At 35.7% G+C, this 27,787-nt stretch overlaps 1 protein-coding gene across 4 annotated transcripts in view; it reads left to right on the plus strand.

The window, feature by feature from the left end:
• Positions 1-27,787, plus strand: part of LOC149543575 (inner membrane protein PPF-1, chloroplastic-like) — a 223,081-nt gene that overhangs the window by 54,311 nt on the left and 140,983 nt on the right. For all 4 annotated transcript variants that reach the window (XM_089798350.1, XM_089798351.1, XM_089798352.1 and 1 more), the window contains one exon: positions 15,256-15,330. In XM_089798350.1, the coding sequence (XP_089654476.1) occupies positions 15,256-15,330 (75 nt within the window). The remainder of the gene's footprint in view (positions 1-15,255; positions 15,331-27,787) is intronic.

Genomic DNA, 27,787 nt, shown 5'->3' on the forward strand with positions numbered 1-27,787 from the left:
AAATACAAAGAGAGATCGTCCTTATAAAGGAGATTGATACCCAAAAAGGTAGCGTAAAACTCTTTAGGGTATTTAATAATTACAAGATAATTATTAAATACAGGAAGAGTATTTAATCTGGGTATTTAATAATTACAAGATAATTATTAAATACAGGAAGAGAATTTAATCTAGGTATTTAATAATTATCTTATAATTATTAAATACAGGAAAAGTAATTAATCTAGGTATTTAATAATTACAAGATATTTATTAAATACAAGAAAGGTATTTAATCTAGGTTGTATCATAATAATTAATAAAAGATATTAATTATTAGATATCTAAAATTTAGCTTAAGCAAACTAGAGTTAATTAGAAAATATCTAATTACTCTAACGTAATTGATTTATAAAAAATCAGTTAAACATATATCAGAATTCAAAAAGGGATTTGAATGTTGCTCTGATCATTATAGTATTCTACCAATACAATTTAGTTCAGTCTCCACCAACAACGATCTATATATATTTAACAAAGGAGCAAGTTTGTCTTGCTCAAAGTCAAGACGTCCCAATGCTCGAGCTTCTTGTTCTTAGTATTGGGAAGATTTTGCAAAGTGCAACAGTATGCTCATCATGCTTCTTGTTATTTTCAGTTGCCCACATGCATGAAAGGAAAAATCAACTTGTGAGGAAGGGCAACTTCTTTAACAAGCCAGTTAATGGCTTTGTTTAATTTCTATTTTGTAAATACTTGTACATAGTAGATTAGATGTTTCCTACTTTCCAAGAAGTGCACGAGCACAACTATTTTCTTTCCTAGAGAAAAGGAAATTTTGATGTTTTGCCAGTTACAGAGTTGCAGTGTTTTATGTGTGACAGAGATGTGCATCATGTCTTTGATGCTTATGACTCTATGCCCAATGGATTGCTTCAAGGCCACTAATAATATGCTTAGCAGGCAAGCATCCCTCTTGAGTCGCTAGAAATGTTGACATTTCTGTCACCATTTATTCCATTACAGTTAATTTATTAGAGACATCTTTATGGTATAAATTTTGTAGTTTTCGGCCAAGAAATTGTCATGCATTTTCGGGCATTCTCGGGTGCATGAAAATATTGTGCATTTTCAGTTGCGAAGGAGTTGGTTGAATGATTTGCTTGTCGATTGAGTCCTTTTTTACTTATTCGACAATCGTAGGTCAAAATTCTGGTGCATTTTTGCACCTGCGCAGGATTGCAGTTAAGTTTGAAGAGAAGGAACTATTTGTTGTGATGTCGCGCAGGCCGAAACTGTTGTGCATTATCGGTTTTTGAAGGAACTTCATCAAATGATTGGCTTATTGAAGGAACACTTTTTTGCTCATTCGATGTTGCGATCTTGCGCTGTGCAACATCGCATGTTGTGCATTGCAGGATGTTTTCATGCTAGTATCTTGCATTGTAGTGTATTTTCGTTCTTTTCGCATGATCTGAAGGCTTGTGAGAGGAAGGAGACTTTTGTTGTGATCTTGCCTTGTGTGTTTTCGTGCTTTGCATGACATTGTGGGTCTTTTGTGTAGCAAGGGGATATGCGCTGCGATGGTGTGCAGGCTGAAACTGTTGTGCATTTTCGTGCCTGTGTTATTTTTTCCTACTGACAATGATGTGACTTGAGAGCTGAATATTTATGGCTGAATGACTCTTTTGGATGTTTTCACATGACGTAAGTAGTTTTCCTTCCTATGTTGCCACTTGCAGAGGGTATAGACATGATTTTATTGACTGCAGGAGCATTTATTGGCCCATTTTTTGTCACTTCATGAGCTGATTTTTGTGTTAGATGTTCTTCTCTATGTGCCTAGTTTGGTTGTCTTGTTTATTATGCTAGTAAATATTGTGTTGTGAACTTCTTCTTCCTTTCAACATTTTCTTAGTTTCCAACCTGCATACAAGTCCTTTGGAGATAGATTGGAGTTTAGAGTAGTGTAGTTTGGTGTTCCATTGATGTGTAGTGCATTTTTTGGTAGATGTAGTAACCAAATTTCAATCTGTTGCATCACCTTTCCCTTTCAACATTTGAATTTCAGCATCTCCTTTTGCCTTTTCCTCAAAAGCTGTAGTTAGGTGCATCCTGATTGGAAGGAAGCCGGCCTTCTCCAGAGATTCAACCTCAGAGCGCAAGTCCCACACTTGGGGGTTGTTTCCATGTTACATAAGGTTGCTTGAGGGTCATACCTCAAGCAAGGGTGCAAACTTTTGTGTCAACAACATTCCTTCCAATTTTTGCTGCGTTAACCTCCTTAATATCGAAAAAGGTTCACAACTTTCCCTCACATTGTTTGAGCACCTTGTTAACCAACTTATAAGTAGATTTTGAAATATCTTGTTCGTGCCTTGAAATGTCTAATAACTTATGTATAAGTGGTTGGAAAATAACATAATTCTCATTAAGTGGCATAAGTATAATATGTTAATGTTGTAGCTCCGGTCAGATTAGTTTGATTAAGAGAAAAATTGTTATGTTTACCAGTTTATCATTGACTAGTAATTATTAGAATATTCATACACACACACACATAGTATTAGGTCAATATTATCTAATAATTATTAATCAATGTTAATCATTGGTCATAACTATAAATTGATTATCGATCTAATTGAATCGATGCTTATTAACTATGTGCATCAATTATCATCTAAATCAATTGAATGCCATTGTCAATTTTGATATGTCCTCATAACATTCTAAGGTCGGATTATGTTCCTTGCGAAGAAATTGCCCATCAACATCAATTATCGCTTTGTTGAAACGACACTTGTTAATGATAATTTCTTATAAATCGGCTGCTATGTAATTTCGGGGCATGTCTCATATAGAGACATGTCCCTATGTGGACTTGGGCGATGTAGAGTCATGTCTCTACATGGGACATGGCTTCTTGGCATATTTATAGTCAGATCTGCCAAGCACTTGAAACATACAGACATACAAACAGTATTACTACAAGTTGCAGCAATCTCTGAATTATATATATTTGCATTTCATATTCAAAACAAGTATAAAGATATACTTACAAGTTGGCAGCCAAATCTACCTGTACAAATGTGCAAGAGAAATTCAATCAGTCATATCATGAAGGAGATTTAGTGAGATTGTAGTCATCATATCAAGCATACAAAATAAAATAAAATGGTATTACAATCTGATCCTAATTCCTTAATATGGTATCAAAACCTTGTTGAAGATAATACCGAATCAAATATAACTAGATAGAAAATCCAAAACACCATTAAAAGGAAATTAGCAATCATGGCGAGTGGAATTAGATTCGAAGATAGATTCAAGGGTGCCACAAATTTTGTCTCATGGAAAATTAGAATAAGAATAATAATGGCACTTAGAGAACAAAAATTAGACTCATTCGTGGAAAATACTTTACTTATACGAGATAACGAGAATGACAAAATTCAATAAAAGAATAATAACAAAAAAGCCATGAAGATCCTAGTAGATGCAGTAAAGTTTCATATAGCTCTTGTTATATCAAAGTTGGACTTTGCACATGCCTTGATTACATTCTTAGAAAACATGTGTGACATAAAGAATACCAGTAGAGCTCTTGCATTGAAACACGCACCATGTAAAAATGAACAAGGATGAATCTATTACATCATATTTGATAAGAATAACCAAGTTAAGGGACCAGCTATCTACTATTGGCCATATAATTGACAACAAGGAATAAAGAGTGCTAGCTCTCAACAAGCTTCCTACATCTTGGGAATCCTTCATACAAGGTATAAGTGCCCGATCCAAACATTCAAAATTCGATTGATTAAAAACTGTATGTATTCAAGAAGAATCTAGACTAATCACCAAAGAAATAGGAATAAATAATTTTGGTGGACAGATCCAAGTATAATATAGACTCCCACAAGAAAGGGAAGAAAGGAAGCTTCAAATGAAAAGGGGAAGGGACAACAATAAACATTCATTCAAAAGAAGGAAGGACATGTCTAAGGTACAATGCTATAGATGTGACAAATATGGACATCTTATCGTAAAATGCCTAGAAAGACTCAAGAATCAAGCCTCACTAGTAGAAGTTAAGGATACAGAAAGAATGGTATTCTTTTCAGCCGTATCAAGCTAATTAATGACTTGCAGAAATACTTGGGTTGTTTACAGTGGAGCATCCAATCATATAGCTGGATTCAAAGAACAATTGGATAGTCTTGAAGAGAATTCAAATGAAGAGGTCACCTGGAGATAACTCCATCTACCTTGTGAAAGGAAATCGAGACCTGTACATTTCAACTAAAATCTGGAGTTTCTCTATAGTTACTGGAATGCTATTTGTACTAGGCATCAAAAGAAATCTAGTTTTCATCTCAGCCCTTGAAGACAAAGGGTATCAAATAACCTTGGATGGGAAATTTCTTACTTGGCCTAAGAACTCAAACACCAAGAACACATATACAATAGGGGTTTGTGATGGATGTTTGTACAAACTTTGCTATGTTCAAAACCAGGCCTTAACTCACAATGTTTCCCTACAAATGAAATATGGCATAGAAGGTTAGGATAGCTTCACTTCCGTGCCCTACCTTCCATAGAAAAACTTGTTACAGGATTACCCAAATTAAACCTAGAACATGATGGAATTTGTAAGGGTTGTGCCTTAGGTAAAAACTCTAAAGGGACATTTCATTATAGTGAACACAAATCCAAAAATGTACTTCAACTTATTTACATTGATTTATGTAGACCAACGATAGTACCCTCCTTAGGAAGATTTTTGTACTATATTATTTTTGTTGATGACTACTCCAGAAAAACCTAGATTTATTTCCTAAACTTAAAGAATCAAATGAAGTACTATCAAAATTTAGAGAATTTAAGGCCTTATGAGATGAACCTTACTCTAACGATTGCTAGAAATTGAGTCAATTTATTAAAAACCTTGTCTTGTAATCTGAAATGCACTATGGAGAGATAAAGCACTATAAATTTGAACATGCAAAGAATAAGAATGTATCTCACCAAAGGTAGATGGAACAAATGCAATGGACAACGATAGCGCCAACAATATTCAGAAAGAGAACTCTTATTGTATAATAATGTCTGAATGACTTAGTTTTCAATTAGAGAAACAATGTTAAGAACCTGAATTCCTTTGCCGGTTTGTAATACTGCTGATGCAATTTCTGCTCTGGAAATTCGTTCCCAGTTGCACACGGTTCTTTTAATTTAATTGAAATGTCAATTGCCCTGACTTTTGCCGTGTCGTCAATTGGAACCCACGAATCTGGGTTAATCCGCTTACTTCCTGCGATATATTTTTTGTGGTCCTCTTATCGGCCGTTCCAACTGATGGGAGGTTATTGTTACTTCTGCCGTGGCAATGTGTTTAATTGTTGACGAATTTCCAACTGCTGGGGCAGTTAGCCGAGCTGTGAAGTTACTGAATGCCGCCGGTGTGAATAATGCCCAACTGGAAGCGTCTCTACACTCTATTCGACTTGAGTGTTATCACCGCCGAAAGAAAGTATTAATAGCCGCCTCCAGAATGGAGCTCGAATTGATTATGACTGCTCTCGCTTGGCAACAATCCTGAAATCGTTTGTGACCCTTCCACCTACGATTTCGTCTCTGTCATTCAAGACTAGGCTGCGCGAGATCCTTACTTCTCAATACTCTCAGCCAGACCCGTATTGATGTTGTATTTAAATTATTAGGTAAATCGCTGCTTGTAGATGCCCTGGTGGACTTAGGTCCTTCTGCTGCTACAATTTGGCTTCAAAGATTGTCTCCTGTAATCCGTGGCTTTCCGCCTGCAACCTAGCTGTTACCTTTAACCCTGATTTTGTTTTTTAGACTTTAATGTACCATCAGAATTGGCCTTTGGCCATAAATTTCGGCCCTGGTGAAGTGACTGTAATATCGCTTCCAACTTGCAATAATTCGGGTGATATCTCACACCCTCAAAATTGCTTATCGATGGGAGTTTTCGTTCCCAAAGATAATTCGAGAATTTGCAGACCAAATGACTACAAATTGCTCTAACTGAAGAAGAAGTAGAATCCACAAAACCGCTTGTTCTAATGGGTGCCTCTTGTCCCCTTTTTATTCTCTTCTTGAGAAGTCGCTGGAAACTTCTAGAACAACTTATTATAATGTATTTAATTATTAATTAACTTTATAAAATTAAATAAATAACTTTATAAAGTTAAAGTACAATCTCAATTCGGCATTAAACAAGTAGGCCCCACTTACTGGATAATAGCTTCCTGAGAGCAAGAATGTAATCATCTGTCAACTGAATGACTCTCTTTCCAAACTCATTTGCCTACGAGAGTCAATGATAGGCAAATTCCCCAGTAGAAGTCATGTTGCTAGAAAGGGGACCTTAGTTGAAAATGTGATTGGGGGAAGAATCAAAACTCTAAGGTCAGATAATGGGGGAGAGTATATATTTGAAAGCTTTAAAGATTTTTTTAATACTACTGGGACTAAGAGGGAGTACAATGTTTCATATAACCCTGAGCAAAATGGGGTAGCAGAAAAGGAAGGACATGAACATAGTAGAAGTTGCTAAAGTTGTGATGCATGATCAAAACCTTCATATCTCATTTTGGATAGAAGCCTCTAATATTGTTGTTTACATACAAAACAGATGTCTGCTTTCTATTCTTCATAATGTAACTCTTGAAGAAACTTTTACTGGAAACAAGCTTGACTTTAGTCACTTAAGAATATTTGGTTGTCTAGTCTATTTTCACATTCCTAAGGAGAAAAGATCCAAACTAGAGCCATTAGGAAAGAAAGGGATATTTGTTGGATCTAGTGAATTATCCAAAGCCTACAAAATATATGTTCCCGGTTAGAAAATAATTGAGCTTAGTAGATATGTAACTTTTGAAGAAAACATTGCTTTCAAAATACCTAAAAGCATTAACGAGGCAGATGATGAGTCTCATCAAGACATGGAAGAGGACCCTGGCACTGAGATTCAGAGGGATATACTTTTAGAAAATAATAAACCTTCGAATCCTACTTTTGAACCTTAAAAATCTGCTGCTAATAGAAAGATACCACTCTGGGCAAGGAAAATAGCTGAAGTAGAAAATTATGCAGCACTAAAGGGCACATTTAGGGAAAGCAAGAAACCAAGAGGTTACTCAAATTATGTTGCCCATATGAATGGACTCATCAATACGAGCCTTCAAATGTTGAAGAAGCACTAAAACATCAAGTCTGAGAGGATGCCATGATTGAAGAGTATCAATTCATTCTAAAGAATGATGTCTAGGACATTGTGCCTAAGCCTAAAGGAAATCAGTTGTCTCATCCAGATGGCTATCTAAAATCAAACATGCAATGGATGGAACTATTGAAAATCACAAAGCTAGATTTGTTGCCAAAGGATTCTCCCAAAAGGAAAGAACTGATTACGAAGAAACATTTGCCTCGATACACTTCAGTGAGCACTAAAATCACTATTGCTGCCTCAAAAGGATGAAAAATACACTAGATGGATGTAAAGACTGCATTTTTGAATGGTATCATAGAAGAGGAAGTATACCTAGAGCAACCTAGAGTATTTATTATTCAAGATAGTACTTCTCATGTTTGCAAATTGAAGAAGGCTCTTTATGGCCTAAAACATGCCCCTAGAGGACGGTATGAAATGATAGACAGTTACCTCACCAAGTTGGGAATCTCCAAAAATGAAGCAGATCCTAACCTCTACTTCAAAGTAACCAATGGTGACATGCTAATATTCGTTCTTTATGTTGATTATTTACTAATCACTGGTGAAGATCATCTCATCATGAAAAGGAAACAAGATCTTGCTTTTGAATTTGATATGAAGGACTTGGGTGTCCTGCATTGCTTGCTGGGACTAGAAGTACGACAAAAAGACAATTGTATCATTCTAAATCAAGGTAAATACACCATTGATATTCTAAAAAGGTTTGGAATGGACATCAAACCTATGTCTACATTTATGAAAACAAATATACATAAACTAAAAGATGTAGCCTTTGTGTCATAACAAGCCGGTCCTACTCTCTATCGACAGATAATTGGATCCTTGATGTATTTGGTGAATACTAGGTGAGACATTTGTCATGCAACGAATGCTCTCAGTCAACTCATGTATGAAACTAGGAAAATACACCTTCTAGCAGCAAAACATATCATGAGGTATCTACGTGGAAATATTGAATTGGGATTAAAATATGATAATGTAGATATACAGACATAGATATTTCGACTCAGATTGGGCTAGTAGTGTTATTGATCAAGAAAGTACCTTAGGGTGTTGTTTTAGCTTAGGATTTTCCATGATATCCTGGTTCAATAGAAAGCAATCTTCAATTACACAGAGCTCTACAGAAATCGAGTACTTTGCAACATCAATGAGAGCTCGGGAAGTAGTACGGTTGAGGAAATTATTGGTAGGCTTGTTTGGACAAACCAAGGAGCCCATTATTCTACACTGTGATAATCAAAGTTGTATAAAACTTTTAGTAAATCTAGTATTTCATAACAAATCGAAGCACATTGAGATCCCCTATCATTATATGAAGGACATGGTGGAAAGAAATGTCATACAACTGAGATACAGTAGCATGTATGAGCAAATTGCTGACATTCTAACCAAACCCCTCTCAAAATTAAAAGTGGATCACTTCAAACGTAAACTTGGTCTGATAAAAATGTAATTATATTTTATGAGGTTGAGTCTCATTAAAGTGTTAATGGTAAAAGATATCTATGTTTATACTCTTTTCTTGTCATGTGAGTTACTACATGATTCTGTAGAAAAATCATGAAAGGTAAGTAGGAGATAATTTCCACAGCAAGTCAAATTGTGATATTGCTATGAGGATCATGAAAGGTGACGATCTTTCATTGATGTTTGATTATAGTTATTATTGTAAGTTGATGATTTTAACAATAGTTTAACTTGCTATCATGATGGATGTTGTATGGCATATGGTTGATGTCTATGGAGATCATGATAGTGCATATCTTTTATGTAAATAACTAAGTAGTGTTCAATTACTATAAGTTATATTACGGAGAAATGGTGTGGTGGATACTATGAGACGTAGTATCAGTGGAGACACCATGTACAGATATCTTCTTTGATAGGCATCATGAGACTTGATGCCAGTGCACATACCAAGGAAGATATGAGTATAGTCTATATGTTATGGTTGATATTCATGGATGTACCATACTTTGATGATACCGTAAGGTAACATCTAAATGATGAATATATGTTACTATCCGTAAACATACCATTTTAAGAATATCCTATTGAGATGATATTCCTCTCTCACAATTTGAGAGTACAATGTGTTGATTATACAAACTATCCTTCCTAGCTAAAAGGGAGTGTTAATGTTTTAGCTTTGGTCAAATTAGTTTGATCAAGAGATAAATTGGTATGTTTACCAGTTAAACATCATTATCATTGATTAATAATTATTAGATTATTCACATATATATATATCTACACACACACACACATATATGTAGATATACATATATGTATATGTATATGCACACACACATATGTATATATGTATATAGATACATACATATATATATGTATGTATGTACACACACATATGTATATATATATATATATGTGTGTGTGTGTGTGTACACACATCTACATATATACATATATGTGTATGTACACACATATATACATACATATATGTACATATATATGTATGTGTACATGCATATATACATACATACATATATGTACATATATATGTATGTGTACATACATATGTATATATGTATCTACATACATATATATATGTGTATGTGTATGTATGTACACACATATATGTATATGTACATTTATATATATATGTAAACACATGTATGTATGTACACACATATATGTACATATGTGTGTACATACATATGTATACATGTATATACATATATACACACGTATGTATGTACACACATATTGTTATATGTGTGTCAATACATATGTATATATGTATGTACACACATATATGTATATACATATATGCACACACATGTATACATACATGCATACATATATGTATATACATATATGTGTGTGTGTGTGTATATATATATATATATATATGTATACATATATGTATATGTATGTATATACATCATAGTTACAGGACTCAGACTCGCCTTTGATTCAAAAAGTCAAAATTCGACTCGGACTTGGACTCAGGGACTGGACTCGGCCAGGACTCGGAAAATCAAAAAATTCATGAAATTCAAAGATTTTTAAGGATTTAACAATTTTTTCATGCATCATTTAAGTCAGTTAACATCAAATACACAATAATTGAGATAAATAGAAGCTACTTAACACTCATACACAATTTTGCATAGATTACATAAGTATATCAGCGGATTTTTGAAGGAAAAAAACTGAATAACATAATATAAAGTTGAAGATTTAAGATTTAAGATTTAAGATTCAATCCTAAATAAATTCCTGACCTACCACAACATCATTTTCAGAATTAATATACATTGAAAAAAAAAACACCTTCCAAAAATCTCTATCTTTTTAAATTTAAAAAAAATAAAAATTCGGGGGAGTCTTGGGCTCGAGACTCAACGAGTCCATGTGGACTCTACCAAGACTCGGCCGAGTCAGAGTCTAGAGGCCATTTGCCTCGGAAAGGCCACTTTTGCCTTGGACTCGCAGAGTCTTGAAACACTGATATACATATATTCATATATGTATATACATATATACATATGTGTGTGTGTGTGTATAAATATATTGTATTAGGTCAATACTAACTAATAATTATTAATCATTGATCATAACTGCAAATTGATTATCGATCTGATTGAATCAACGCTTATTAACTATGTGCAACAATTATCATTTAAATCGATTAAATGCCATTATCGATTTTGATGTCTTCATAGCATTCTAAGATCGGGTGATATTCCTTGCAAAGAAATTGCCCATCAACATAAATTATGGCTGTATCGAAATGACACATGTTAATGATAATTTATTATGAATTGGTTGCTTTGTAATTTTGAGGCATGTCTCATATAGAGACATGTCCCTGTGTGGACTTGGGCCGTGTAGAGACATGTCTCTACATGAGACATGCCTCCTTGGTATATATTTATAATCAGATTTACTAAGCACTTGAAACATACAGACATACAAACAGTATTACTATCTCTCAATTATATATTTTCATTTCATATTATAAGCAAGTACAAAGATATACTTACAGGTTGGCAGCCAAATCTACCAGTACAACTCTGCAAAAGAAATGAAATCAGTCATATCATCAAGAAGATTCAGTGAGTTTGTATTCATCATATCAAGCATACAAAAAAAGAAGAAGAAGGTATTTTAATCTGATCCTAATTGCTCAACATAATAGTCTTCATGGATGCAAAAACATCTTCATTGTGTTCTTTTCTGATTGTGACCAAGAAATGTTGAAACATGCTATTTATTAAATCATGTATTCCCAAGTCTAGCATAAGAGTACTCAATCTGATTCCTACAAATGCTTTTAGTATGGCAACCCTTCTAGAGAAATGATTACTCGTGATGTCTCCAAGATCATGGAAACTATCAACAATTAGCTAAAGTATCCCCTTTATTGTGTTGTCTTCATAGGTTATCGAGGTGTCAAGATTCTTGTGATCTTCATCAAACAAGTAGTAACCAATAGCCTTATTTCACCATCTGAATGCCTCAACCACCTGTGTGGACTCAAAGTAGTCACTAGAGCCTAGAGGAGCAAGAGAAATTTGCAACAAAGCAGGAGCTGATTGCTCTATAATGGTCAAACATTTCTTTAATTGGATCAAAGTGATGAGAACTTTTTTCCTTGTTTGGATTCCAATCCAAGTTTGGTACATGTCTCGTAAAGCACTTTGGCCAACTCTAGTCTGTCTTTTGATGCTATTTTAGATCTGAAAATCACTTTTTGAAGTTACCCAATTGGCTGGTAGAAAATTTTGAGTTCCGACACCATAGTAATATGCTATCCTGTTTGTCCGTTGTTTTTTACGTTTGTTTTCTGTTTTGTAATGGCTCTAGAGATGATAAACAAAGTGCAGTTAATAGAGTAACTCGTAGCAATTTAAAGACTTGGGGAAATGACAAAATTCATAAATATGAGGCTGAAAGTTCCAGATTTTATTTCTGATCTGAAAATACACTTTTACCAAAAGTAAGGGCAACCCAGATCATCAAATAACACGACATATTTAATTTTATGCACACCCATAAAATGCAGCATTGAAATAGCTTGAGTGTTTATGAAATCTGCAAACTATCACTTCCAAAATGGATGTCAAACTCCAGAAAACTCTAGCAATGATGAAGATTAGGACAATATAGTTTCCCACTCCAGGCACCCCCAAATTGCTAAAGACACCAAAACCCTTGCTGATCAGCTCCAGAAAGCTTACATCCCTCAGCAATGTACAACCAGACAAATAAATTAATAAAACACAAACCCTTGATCTTATTCTTCTTCAATGAGCCTCGAGCAAACTAATATGCAATTATCTCCTAGTCATTTGTTTTCTTTTTGCCCAAACCTTTTATAACATCATCTGAGATCTACATCTTATTGTAATTATAACTCATCTCAGTTTCAAATAGAGTTATTGGAGGTTGTGTTGTATTAATACTGTAGGCAAACAAGTAGCATATGGTTATTATATATATTGTACATTTGTATTTCCAAAACGTTCTACAATCACCCAAACAACAGTATATCAGTCGCAAACCACAATACTGTGGATTTATATGTCTAATGTTTGACAAATTGCCAAAAGAGCAACTCTAAGATTTTTGGATAGAATAGTGTGGGACATTACACTGATATCAGAGCTTAAGAGCGTGCCATCCTGTGGAGTAGTTGAGTTGCATAACAAACATTGGAAAGATGAATACTTTTGGCAAGGCAATTTCTGAGCTGATAGAAGTCTCTAAATTTATGGTGGACCCACAAAAGAAAGTACTGTAATACATTGATAAAATCCAAATGTGAGCGAGAGACTGGAAATAAAATGTTAGTACCAAAGACAAATGGAAAAGGGATTTCTAGAATAAAAATTAACATGCATGGGAGGTTGGATTCTAAACATCAAAGAAAACAAAGCTACTAGTTCACTTCAGCTCTATGAGGACAAGAACATAGAAAAGTCACCTATTGAAGCTATAGATAAAGAGTACTTGAATATTGAAAGAGATGCTGTCTTGGAGATAGAGCTATATTATGAGGTTGATTGCAGAGTGTGATCGAAACATTGATGGAAAAATTTTACGCATGATCTAAACTGGAAACAGAAGAATCATCTAGTAATTTACATTCATGCAAAGCCCCCCAGTGAAATCTTTTTTATTGTGCATACTTGTAAATCTTGTTTATAGCTTTTGTCTAGGATTAGTTCTAGGTTCAGTTAAATTACAGGGAGCTTTTGCTTATAATTTGAAGAATGACTCTACCACAATGCTGTTTTATTTTGTGTTATTTGTAAAATAAATTAAGATGCTAGCACAAATGTCATTAGAAGGGGCTTTGGTTTATGATAGTTGTACTTGGAGAATCTTTTTGTGTCAATGGATTAAAAATATAATTAGTTTATTTGCTGAAAATTATTGACCTTTGACGAAAATACACATCACACATGTTTCTAAATTTGAGCTTATTAATACAATAACAAGATGAATCGAAAGGCCAAAATGTAGTTCAACAAAATCCTAATGTAAATTTTAATCACTCGTTAATCAGGGCCCTAACAAATTCTTTAATTGAAAAAAGTGCTCATATTTTAATCTTTTAATGTTGGTGTGTTTTATGTCATATGTTTATAATTCTGAGGAAGTAATTTAATAATTTGAGCAGTGTCCTTGGTTTAATAAGCTTAAATAATTAATATTTTATCTATGTGAAAACTTCCAGCTTTAAGCATAGCGAGGCTACTGATATTTCCTAGTAATATTGACTTGCTCTAGATTTATCTACTTTTTAACTGTGATAAATTAAGCAGGATTCTTCAACTACTTGGAATGCAGAAAAGAATTCAGTTTTACATGAAGTATTGATTTCGGAGCAGTATTTAGTATGGTGTGGTCATTATCTGCTCAATTTGTCAATTTTGCTTCCTTTTATAACTTACCATTTTGTTAGCCAGTTATAGGCTTGCTAGCTTCTAGCTTTAGGTATTGGGACATCATTATACTTACAGTGAACCATAAATGTGGGATATGACAGTTTTTGTCAATACAACTCTCACAAAATCTTGTAACTTGTAAAATATAATGCTGTATTATACATATATAGATCATGCTTAAGTGATTCTTCAATTCAGTCCTCTAGCTTGCAAGAATGGGCTTGAGCGGTCCAAAACAAGTGCAAATGGATCATCTCTATAAATAATTCTTGGGCCAAAAAACGGAACTTTAGTTTATTTTTCATTTCTTTGTTTAGATGAGCCTCTGCTTTCTGGTTATGATCTGTTCAATATTGACTAAATCACACATTTTTTTCTACTGAAGTGGTTAGATATGGAACCATGTTTTGCCTTGGTTATGTTCTGTTCATCCAGCACTATCCATGCAGAGGATTGTTTCATTTATCTCAAATCTTAATAATATGGGACCTGAAAACCGTTATATTTTTGTGGGTTTCATTCTTTATTTTACACTGTATATGATGCTTAGTCTCTGAGTCACCAGCATCCCTCTTCTCAATTCTGTTTGTCTATGCTAGGGATGTTATTTTAATAATAATTTCTCCTGAATTATTCCCAAGTTTCATTTCAATCTATAGCTTATTCCTTATTATCTCAAATATTTTCTATAATTATGATTGCTTGAGGATTTCCTTTTAATAGTAATGACATGGGGGGTCATATGATTTTGAATTGCAGGTCTGCTTTCTTGTGTGAAATACAGAGTAACATTGAAATATTTGTTTGTAAGAAATTATGAAGTATATTCATTATTGGGTGATGAACACAGAACAAAAGAGAAAACTAAGGTGGACTTTAAAAGATGACCATCATTGGTTGCTATTTCATGTCTAAATGTTTTTCAAAGGTGATAAGAACTTGAAAGTGTTGTATAAACTTATGTTCTGTTTGCTTCTATCATTTTCAAGTTATTCTGTAACATATTTCTAATATGCATATTTTACAAGTGATAAAGAGGATTTGTTTTTATGCGCTCAAAAGTAACAAGTGTCATTCCAAATTCAACCACAGGTGGAGTCAACTCTGGCAATGCAGAATCTTCAACCTAAAATAAAGGCCATTCGGGAGCGATATGACGGTGATCAGGTTTGTTGTAAATAGACTTTTGATTCATTTATCTTTATGTAGCTGTTTTGGTATTGTTAGTGGAGCTATATAAGGGAAGCTCAGTTTGTTTTGAATCTGATGCCAGCACTTTACTGGATATATTTTTAGACTGTAAAAATGCCTTTGTTGAAAGTAATCTAAACTATGAAGATTGAAGAACAGCTATAGGAATGATAGGGCATTCTGCATTATATTAATGTAAATTTCTGAATTTGTTGCCTTCAAGATATGCTAATTTTTGAGAGATAAAAATAAGAAGGTAGGATAAAAGGGAGAAACTTATATCTATGACAGTATTTATTTTCAGGAAATTTAATTTAGACAATTATGTAATTTCTGTTGAGGAAGATGATGAATATTTGTTTGAACAAACAAAAGTGGTGTTACTTGGGATTTTTTTTTTTTGATCACGGATATCCTGGATTTTTGTGAGATGCTCCTGCAGAGACATCCTTTCATCCATCATGATTGAGAAAAGTATGTTCTTCAAAAAGAACACACGACTTTTGTTGGATGTTTCAATGTAGGGCCTTCAAATGATCCCATATTTTGCCAGATGTCTTGCCTAAGGGTACATGAGGTAGTTGATCGTCAGTGATAGATAATTTAATAAGCATCATAGCTTCCTGAAACTGCTCATCAAATTTGTCTTGATCTGCACCCACGGTTTTAGGACTAGTATAGTTGCCTAGAGCATGTAATGCCCCCAATTTTAGTAAGTCTCTGCAGCTGGCTAGGTTGACTCATCATCACAGCCCTCATGAGCTGGTAGTGAAATTTGAGGGTCTCAGTTGTGGACTTACTATGTTTAGTAAGTCTATTTTGGGCAGTTGGCATATTATCAGGGCAGTTGTTGGTGCTGGTAGTTGGTCATCATCTGCATTGGAAGGAGCTATTTAATTGATGGGTTCATAGTTATTAATTATTTAATGAGGTTACATTATTATAAAGGCACCTTAAGTTATTTAATGTTATAAAGTGGAAGTGTGAAGGTGAAGCTTCTTAAGTGAAAAGTGTGAAGAAGAAGCTAAGAGCCAATTGGTGTTACAAATATGATCCCATTTGTGAGAGAAAGGCACCCAATTGTCTATTTGCTTTTTATTGTCATTGTAAGGGTTTCTGAGTTTGGTGATTTCAATCCCCTTGCTGAAGTATAAGGGTTTGATCTTGTTGCTTCCTCTTTCTGTATCTACTGTGGTTGAGGAGCGAATTGACTACTGGAGAAATTCAGTTTCTTCTCATACTGTATTAACTGTAGCTGAGAATTGTGAGTGGAAACTCTGGAAATTTAGTATTTGCATTTTTAGAGAATTGTTTGGTGTCTTCTCATTACTCTTACTTTTGTTGCTCGGAAGACATTTTGTGCTGGAAGTTTATGGTAATTTGTATCTGCATTTTGGAGGTTATCTTACAATTTTTGGCATCAAGCATTTGGGTTTTTAGCATGGGTTTATCCTTGCAATTTGGGGCTAAACGATTTGTGTCTATCCTGCTCATTATTTTGGAGAATTTCCTGTGACCTGGGCACTTACCATTCTGAAATTGGGGTACCATTTCTTCCCTAGCCTTGAGGTCAGATTGTGGCAGTGTGGATTAATTAGATTAGGCGGCATTTTCCTTTGTGTTTGACCTGCAAATTGGCCGCTTGACACCTCTTTACAGGTCTGGTTATTGACGCCACCTTTGGGAGTTGTTTGCACTATTACAACTCACCATTGGGCGTTTGCTAATTCTGCCTTGGATGTGCCTGTAGCAACCCATGTTAGGGGTTTCGTTTGTTGCTGAAAGTTAGCAGCGCCTACTTTCCTGTTCGAGCTGCAAATGATATTTCACATTAGAGTGAGGCATAGAGCAACACCTACGTCTACAACACAATCAGGTTCCATCAAATCAATAGTTGTAAACTCCATCTATTGCAGCATTAAATAATTGTACAGCTCAATGGATAATATGAATTAGTTTTATGGGACTCAGACTTGCTTCTGACTAGGAAAGTCAAAATTGTGCTCGGACTCGGACTCGGACTCAACCAAGACTCAGGAAGGACTTAGAAAATCAAAAAACCCATGAAATTCAAAGATTTTTAAGGATTTAATTTTTTTATGCACTATTTAGTCAATTTACATCAAATACACAATAATTGAGATAAATAGAAGCTACTTAACCCTCATACACAATTTTGCATAGATCACATAAGTATAAAAGCGAATTTTTTAAGGAAAAAAACTGAATAACATAATATAAAGTTAAACATAGTGTCACTGTCAAATGTCTACGATATGTTATTGTTAAACATAGTGTCCTCATCCACACCCATATAATCTTCATCATCAGACTTAGATACATCACTCCTAGCCTCAAGGTCCTGCACTTGGTCTCCTTGTGCTATAGCCTTCTCGACTGCCATCGCTACTGCCTCTACCTCCCAATCCATCTAATCAACCCACTTAACGTCTTCACCACTGAAGATAGGACCAACAATCTTTGTGTTCCACTCTGCATGTGGATCAACCATCTCTAATACAATTAGTGATATATCGGTGCCTTGGATCTGTCTATGGAGAAGGTGAAGGTTGTAGTGAACAAACTACAAAGACAAGATCATTCAATTTAGCACAAATAATGGAAATGCAAGTAAGTTTGTAGATGCCTCCTCCAATGCTTCCTTCAACTCCTCTCAATACTTAAGTGCAAGCTACAAAGTTGCACAAACAATCAACAATTGAAATGGGAGAGCCCATTAATTTGCTAATTTCTCTCTCAAAACCCCAATACTCTTCTCTAACTCTTTTCTCTCTATCACAAGCATTAGCAAAGGATGGAATGACTTTTTTAGGTAAAATAGATGTTATACAAAGCACAAACAATTTACTTAATCCTTTATTTTATTATTTTTTGCACTTTATGAGTCATGCTGCCAAAGAGAGTCCAGAGCTTGGGACTCTGCAAGTCAGGAGAGTCCTTGGACTCGGCGAGTCCATGGTGACTTTGTCGAGTTCGAGTCCAGAGGCCATTTGCGTCGGAAATGTGGACTTTGGCTTGGACTTGTAGAGTCTCGTAACTATGGTGTGAATTCTTATTTCAGAATTTCATTTCGAGCATTCCAAAAGGGTTAGTGGGATTGAGAAGAGATTCAGTTTGATGTTCCAAAAGGGTTAGTGGGATTGTGAATTCTTATGGCAGATTCCAAAAGGGTTAGTGGGATTGAGAAGAGATTTAGTTTGATGTTGCATTAAGTAATTCGGTTTCATCTCATATGTAATGGTGAATTTCACTTGCAACATATAATTAGTAATTTTTCTATTGCAAATGCAATCATCTTTCAGGAATTGGTAGTGTCGGTTGTGAAATATTGGTTTAATTATTATTAAAATTTGAGTTAGTCAACGAAGTTGCAAATTAAAACTATGGAAACATATATTACATAGCATTGTTGTAGTGTGAACCAGCTTGGGCTCATTACAGAGAAATCTGGTCAAGGCACCGATATTAAAAAATTGTCATCATTCGCTTCTTCTAGGTGTTGTAGTTGCAACCATTGAACTTCTAATTGACTTCCAACATTATGTTGGTCAAAGATGCCATCACAATCTCCGATGCCAAATTGATCAACCTTGTCAAGGCACAAAAATCAAGGCAAAAGCTTTAGATTAAAAGTCTGATGACAAAAACGACGTGCCTAGAAACCAAGACAAGATAATAGACTCAAAACCTTGGCACAAACATTTGAGGCACAAATCCCTACGCATAGTTGATTGCAAATAAATCTTGATTTTTTTAAAGAGTTAGTCAATAATCCTAGTCACTGAAAATAATATTAGATTATTCGCAAAAAAGTTATAGGGGTGGTTGTTTAACAGCTCGGGCCTAACACAGGAAGAACACCACAGGTGTCCAATCTACGACTTGTGGAAGTTTCATGGGTTTTTAAGTAGAAAACTCCAAACACAATGCTTTTGGAGTTTGTAGTAAACCCTAGTTGGGTTTTCAAACAATCTACAAAAGAAATAATATTTAGATTTCATCCCAGGAGGAAACTATCCCAAAACCCAAATTGTTGACACAAATTATTAAATTATTTTTCCTCGTGTTTTTTGAATACGAATTGTAGGAAAAATAATCTCTTAGAAAAATTTGTTGTGATACCATAAAATTCTTAAAAACAAAATGATCAATTATATTGACAATACCTTCTTCAATAGAGTTTACAAACGGTATTAATAGTGTAGCAAAAAAATAGACTATATTAAGAAAACCTAAAAAGAAAGCCTAAATGACTATTAAACTAAGGTTCTAGAAGAAAGAGCCATTTTGGGAACGACACGTTATCCATAGGTGTGCTTCAAAGAGGGGGATGCATCTAGGGGTGCCTTTGCATATGTAGAGCCATCTTAGGGACGGACCCCTTTTGGGATGTTTTTCAAAGGGATAATAAGCTATGTTCCCCCAAGATTCCAGTACGGGGACGGCGGGATGGATTTCCGGGACGGCAAATTTTTTTGGCAATTTTGGGGACGGGGGTGGGGGGGGGGGGGGGGGACGGCAAACGGGGACGACTATATATATATAGGAAAATTTTAAAATATATATTGAAATTTGCAAATATATGTGTCATTCATATGAGCATGTCATTTAAATATTATAGAACCATAAAATACAACATTTGAATGCCATCTAGGAAATAATATCCGATTTTAGTACCCAATTGTCAAAATGCATATCAATATCAGTGAACACTGAACAATGAACATTAACAATTGTCAATATCATAATGTCATAATGATAAATATGATAAATCTGAAAATCAAAATCAAAATATGTCCAAAGCTATAGGCCCAAAGGGTAGAGGGCTGCCATAAAGTCATAATTATCAATGTATCATAATCATGTCCATGTTCAACATAAAAAAAAAAACATAGAAAAATGAAGCAGCATGCTGCTCCTATTCTGCCTCTACTGCCTTTTAGGGCATTTGGAGGGGTGGGGACAACTTGGCTGACCAAGTTGGAGGCTTTAAAAAAAAAATTTTTGCTAAACTTTTTAAATTCTATGCAAACAAAAAAGGGGGACGGCCAGAAGTACCCGGTACAGAAAGGGGATGTTGGGTACTTCTGGCCATCCCCCTTTTTCCCCTCAGCCGTCCCCAAGTTTTCAAGACGTCCCCTGCATTTTTTCACTTTTTGGGGACGGCTAGGGGACGTCCCATGCCCGTCCCCCCGTCCCCGGGACGTCCCTGTCCCCGAAACGCTGGGTTTTAGGTCAGGTACGCGTCCCCGGGGAACATAGATAATAAGAGAAGCTTTTGTACCTATCTTGCTGAAACCAAGACACCCTTGTTCTAGGGAGTGGGGTGAAATTCTTGTGAGTGCAACCATGAGGAATATTAGAGGAAAATACATTTTCGGTGTTTATTCTTGTAAACTAAATAAGTATAGGATTTTTATTTGTTGGAGGATGGGATAAAACTAGTTGAGCAGATAGTTATTTAGCTTGGATTTAAATGAGAGGAAAAACGTGTAACATTATGTTGTGAGATTTATTTGCAATTGTCCCATCTACCACAATATCAAAGGTAGATTATTTGTTGTAAATTGATTCAAGTTGATTACTTACTATTTCTTTATTATCTATATTGGAGGTGCTTGCCCTTTCGCCTCTAAGAGTCTTCTTCTTTAGCTCACTTGCTTATAGGAGACTCCTAGGACTACTTGTTCAATCACTACATTTGTTGAATAAATATTAGTATATGCTATAGTTGCTTACACATTTTGATAAATCGACAAGACTATGCCTCCCTCCATGACAAGCTTTGAAGGCACCTCCTTCCTCCCTTTCTCTTATTTGTATCCATTCCTTTGTCAATGAGTTTTGCATCCCTCCATGCCATTCTAGAGATCCAATTAAACAAATTTTATTGATTCCTCTCTATTACTTGAGGGCTACCCACTTTGCATTTTAAGAGAGTTTTTTAGAGATGTCCTTTTTGCCTCCCTCATGATTGCCCAACTAGGCCCACGCAGATTGATGATTTGTATATGGATTTTATTAGATCTTGTATGATTTTTCACTAGTGGCAGATGTGGAGGCCATTCCTTTCTTTGGTATAGGTTAAGATCAACAATATCTTGTTCTCTAGCCTTGGCTTAATCTAATTTGCAAATTACAAGATATTATATGTACTAATGTGTTTAAGGTTTTATTACAATAATAGATAAAGTTGTCTATTATTAGTTAATGGTTATCTATTGTAAATTTCTTAAGCTTTAGTTTGCTTTCGTTTTTTGCTTTCTCTAGAATAGAATGTTTCTATTTTTTACGATCGTTTCCTAAGGAAACATCGTCCCATTCTTTTGTATATATTAACCTTTAGGTCTTTGTTAATATCAAGCAAGTATTTTACCAATTACCTTGTAATATGGTATTAGAGCAATTACTTCAAATTTTTTCGAAAAATTTATAATTTCTATTGAAATTATTCGTTAAAATTTTTTGAAATTATTTTTGATCTTTCACAAACAACCTGGCTAGGGTTTCCGTTCGGACATCCAATCATGACTCGTTTTCTACAAATCGTGGTCGAAAATCCTCTCTGAAAATCGCGGGTTTTTTTGGCATTCGATTTTGCAATCCGTAGCTTGTACATCGTTGGTTTTTCTTTGGAAAAACATGGGTTTTTTCTTTGAAAAATCGCGACCATAGTGGGAGATCCGTGGCCTACAATAACGCTTGTTTTCTTGTATTTGGCGTCCGTTTTTACCTCTGCTCAGTTAAAGATGGCTCATGTTTTTTTTCTCAGGTCACGACCCTCTTTTTTAAGGGAGCAAACAAAGTTTTTTTTACGACAAATCTTCATTCTCTCTGCCACCATAGCCAAAGTGGCTGTGTTTTGAAACAAATCGGGCATTTTCAGACCTGCAAACACCATTTTTCTGTTGTTTTGGCCTCCATGTTTGCTGACTATTTTTTGGCTTGAAACCCTAATTTTTGGGGTTAGATTTTTTTTTTGTTTTTAGATTCTTGGTGGGTTTTTCGAGAGCTCAATTGGTTGTCCATTTTTTCTAGGTGCCTCATTTTTCGTGCCTCAATTTTGGAGTTAGTGGATCCAGAAACCGATAGCATATTCTCTTCTGGGTTTTTCGAGCTCTCTTCTGCGTCAATCTCTAATTCTTTTGGGTCTTCCGTACTTTTGCCTCGAAGAACGTGCCTTAACATTTTTTCACAGTTTTCCATTGAAAAATGTGCCATGGCATCTCTGACAAATATTCTGCTCGAGCATAACTCCAAATTCAATGGTCGCAATTATTGCACCTGGAAGCAACGTATCATCGCAATTTTTAAATATTGGAACACCAATCAACTTGTTCTAGGTATTATGAAGCGTTCGACTTCTTTGGGTCCTGATTAAGATACATCGAATTTGAATAATTGAGAGGCAATCATGCTTCTCAAATTATCCGTGGCTGAAGATCAACTTTCTCAGATTCCATTCGGCAAGTGAGCTACCGAAATTTGGACACATCTCAAAGGTCTTCATGAGATTTCTGACAAAAGCAGAGCCTTCTTTTTGAAGAACACTATGTTTTCTATTGTCATGGATGAGCGCACCTTGCTCTAGGCACACCTGAATTGGATTCAGAAAATCCGTGATTAGTAACTTACCATCGGTTGCAAGATGGAGGAAGAGGATATTGTGGTTATCACTCTTCGGAGTTTACTAAAATCATAGGAGCATTTTATCGAGACTCTCAACATCACATCTACTGGTGTTGATCTGAAGTTCACTGATCTCTGCACCTTACTGCTTCAACAAGATCGGTGGAAATGACAGTTCGGTAGCAGTTCCAATTCCACCTCCACAAAGCAAGCCTTTGCTGCGAAATCCTTTCAGAAGGATAAGGGCAAGTTTCCATAACCATCTCAGCAGAAGTCTTCTGCTCCAACATTAGATGGTTCCAAAAAGAAGAACATTCAATGCAACTACTTCCACAAGTTTGGTCACTTGAAGGTTGAATGTCAGAACCGCTTAGTTGCACAGTCTAAGTAGTTAGGTTCGCAACCCAAAGCGAACAGTGTAGAGCACATTGAGCAGGTGGAATTTGCCTTTTACGCCTTCATGGCTAAAAGACCTGCAGAGCATGTGAAGTTGTCTGCCTGGTACATTGATTCAGGTGCCTCTTGTCATTTCACGCACTGCAGAGACTGGTTTACTAACTACCAGCCTTATTTAGACTCTGTTGTTTTTGGTGGCGGAGAAGAGTACACTGTTGTTGATAAAGACAACATTCAGATTCAGTCTGTTGGGAGGAATCTCATATTCCTTGATGTGTACTACGTTCAAGGAATGGAACTAAATCTACTCTTAGTCAGTTGCTGTGACATTCTCCACACTTGGCAGTCACTTTCAGTTCACATTAGTGCACCATCATTGATAGGGCGACTAAGTTTATTATTGTTGTAGATCTTGAGGATCATGGTCTTTTCAAACTTTCAGATTCTGGTGATTCTCAAGAATTAGCCATGGCTACTCGGCGATCTTCTGTCAGCACACTTTGGCATCAAGGATATGGGCACTTAAATGTGCATTCTCTCATAGCTTGCTTGGGATGAGCTTGTTCTTGGATTGCTAGAGATTTAGACTCAACAGCTTGGAGTTTGTGATGCATGCCAGGCTAGGAAGCAACATCACACACCTTTCACCAGTGGCGATATTTGGCGAGCTTCTTAGGTACTTCAGCTTGTTCATGCCGATATCTACAGCCCTATGGCCACTCCTATTCTTGGGTCTAGGTATTTTTTGTTGTTTGTTGATGATTTCAGTAGAAAGATGTGGGTGTATTTCCTTAAAAGAAATCAGATGTATTTCCTGTATTTCAGAAGTTTGAACCTTTAGTTGAAAGAGTCTGGGAAATCTATTATTACTCTTAGATCAGACAATGGGGTGAATTTTTTTCCTAATGCTTTCTCTAGCTTCTTGGATACACATGGCATAAAACGCCAATTAACCACACCCCACACGCCAAAACAGAACAATGTAGTTGAATGTTGGAACAAGACAATCACCGAGATGGCTCATTCCATGCTCGAACACAGACATGTTTCAAAGCAATTTTGGGTAGAAGCAGTTAACACTATAGTTTATCTGTTGAACCGGTCACCCACAGTGGTGGTTAAAGGTAAAACTTCGAAAGAGGACTGGTCAAGTCGCAAGCTCACCTGAAGGTTTTTGGCTCTCTTGCTTTTGTTTGGATCCCTAATGCTTCATGCACCAAGTTGGATGCCAAGAGTCAGAAATTGATGCTTATTGGATATAGTAGTCTTCACAAAGCCTACCGCTTGATCGATGTTGAGACATCTCGTCTCATCTACAGTTGTGATGTAGTCTTTGATGAGTAACGAGGACCATTCATGCCTGTTTCTAATGTTCCTGATCCAACAGACCAGCCTATGATGACTCATGATTTGGGAGTTCGACTTCCATTAGGTCCACCTGATGGGAGGGCTCTAGTAGCTCCTGCAGCTCCAGTTATTCCAATGATATTTGTACAGACACCTCCGCCTTCTCTTGCAGGATCACCTCGCTTTGTAGATGCTTCACCTGAGTTTGATCCAAATTCTTTTGATGAGTATCTTGCTAATCAAGCATCTCCTAGTACTACTGTTGGTTATTCTCCTATTCGGCCTAAGTGGTGGGCTAAGACACTTGCTAATTTTCATGATGATGATCTCATTGATGGGAGAACTACTTGGAAAAAGAGCAAAACTATCGATTCTGTTAACTTTGCTCTTATGGCCAACATTCACAGTGCGTTTGAACCTCAAACATATTCCGAGGCTAAAGGAATTCCAGAGTGGGAACAGGCCATGACGTTTGAACACAGAGCCTGCTGAAGAACAACACTTGGGTCCTTTATGATCTTGCACCAGGGAAGAAACCCATTGGCTGCAAATGGGTCTACAAAATCAAATACAAACCGGATGGTACTTTGGATAAGTACAAAGCTCGTTTAGTGGCGAAGGGCTTTTCTCAACGTCAGGGCATTGATTATGAGGAGACCTTTGCTCCTATTGCAAAGATAAACACTATCAGATTAGTCCTAGCCATGGCAGCACAGTTTGGCTAGAAGGTCCATTAGATGGATGTCAAGAGTGCTTTCCTGAATGGTGATCTCCATGAAGAGGTCTACATGACGCAACCTCTTGGTTTCAAGGTTGTTGGTAAAGACCATCAAGTTCTCAGATTGGTAAAAGCTCTCTATGGCTTGAAGCAGGCCCCTCGGGCATGGTGTATCAAGATTGATAAGTACCTCAGTGATCAAGGCTTCAAGAGGAGTTCTTCAGACTCAAATCTATACATCAAGCCTACTGTCAGTGACATCATCCTTTTGGTTATCTATGTGGATGATTTGATCATTATTGGTACTTCGACATCTTTGATTTAGGGAATCAAACAGAACTTATGCCAATCTTTTGATATGACTGACCTTGGGCTTATGCATTATTGCTTAGGTGTTGAAGTTTGGCAACAATCTTTTAGTATATTCATCTCTTAGTCCAAATATGTCAGGGTCTTCTTAGACAAATTTCGAATGTAGGATTGCAAATGTACATCTACACCTATGGAGAAAGGTCTCAAGTTATCAACAAAGTCTGATTCTCCTTCCATTGATGATACTACATATAGGTAACTAGTAGATAGCCTCATCTACCTCTCTGCTACTACGCTTGATATCAGCTTTGCAGTTAGCTATATTTCACGCTTTATGACAGCTCCTAAGGCTGATCATTGGATGGCAGCAAAGCGTGTGGTACGTTATGTGAAGGGCTCTTTAGATTATGGACTTTTGTACTCTCGAAGTTCTAATCCTAAACTCTGTGGGTTCACAGATTCAGATTGGGTAGGCTCTGTTGATGATAAAAAGTCAACATCTGGATATGTGTTCAGTTTGGGATTCGGTGTAGTCACATGGACCAGCAAGAAGCAGTAGGCAGTTTCTCTCTCTTCTATCGAGGCCAAATATAGAGGGATTATTAAGGCAGAATGTGAAGCTGTTTGGCTCTATCGGATGCTTGGGGATATGCAGATGTCACCAGCAGGATTGGCTCCTTTGTTTGTTGATAACGAAGGTGTTATCAAGTTAGCACATAATTCATTCTTCCATGAACGAACCAAGCATGTGGATGTTCATTGTCATTACATACGATGGCTGGTTGAAGACGGGACTATAGATTTGTAGTATGTTCCTACCACAGATTAGACTGCAGACATTCTCACCAAGCCTCTTGGTCTTGATAAGTTTGTCAAATTCAGAAGACAACTTGGTGTGTTAGATAGTTTAAATAAGGGAGAGTATTACAATAATAGATAAAGTCGTCTATTATTAGTTAATGGTTATCTATTGTAAATATCTTAAGCTTTAGTTTGATTTCGTTTTTTGCTTTCTCTAGAATAGAATTTTTCTATTCTTTACGATCGTTTCCTAAGGAAACATCATCTCATTCTTTTGTATATATTGACCTTTCGGTCTCTGTTAATATCAAGCAAGTATTTTACCAATTACTTCATAATAGGTTTACCTATTTTGGGTTATTGTATCTTCTGCTATAGTATTTTTATTTTGTGTGCTCTTAGTTTGTAACTTGTGGTCCTCTTTTTATCATACGTTTGGGTTTCCTTTTCGACATGCATGGTATTGTAATTGTTGTACTTTCATGTTGCATTTACCTACTTTAATTTCAATTTCTTGTTCTTTTATTTATTTCATCTGAACTATCTATTTTTGCCCATGTTGGGCCCAAGACTAATAGAAAATACAACTTGCAAATCCATCAAATGTGCAGACTATGTTAAGTATGCAATTAAATTATTTTTTCTTGAGTTGTTTCTGTAATGTCTGCTTCTAGAACGTGCCCTAGTTTATGCCTTACAAAGTCAATTGAAATATTTGGGTTAAGAGTAATGTCTTACCAAGTAGAATACATTTTACATTTTTCTTTTGGTGTGTGTCATGCAAACAATAGACGAGGATAAGTGCACATACATATAACTAGCATGACATAATCCATCATAATCTTTGCATATCAAAAATTAAATGGATGTATAATTCTAATCTTAGGGATAACAAACAACACATATTTAGAAAAGAGGCTTACTTATTAACTTTACCCTACACATCCTTTTTGACTAGAAGTCAAATTAGATCTTCCATATGAATGTGTGGGAAGAATACAACGGGGTGCCCTTACATTGTTTTTTTCCCCATAGGGTAAAGTTTAACACATACGAGAATGCAAGTAAATGTAATAGAACAGATAGAATATAGAGAACTCACAACAACATTTCCACTAATCTCATCAATTCTTTACAATGTTTTTGACAGACACCAACAATATTTTTGTTTCATCCTGACCACCATAACTCAAAGACAAATACATGAAC

Source organism: Cupressus sempervirens, chromosome 8 (genome assembly GCF_028749045.1).
Source record: "Cupressus sempervirens isolate cs-2001-9-10 chromosome 8, ASM2874904v1, whole genome shotgun sequence".
NCBI lineage: Eukaryota > Viridiplantae > Streptophyta > Pinopsida > Cupressales > Cupressaceae > Cupressus > Cupressus sempervirens.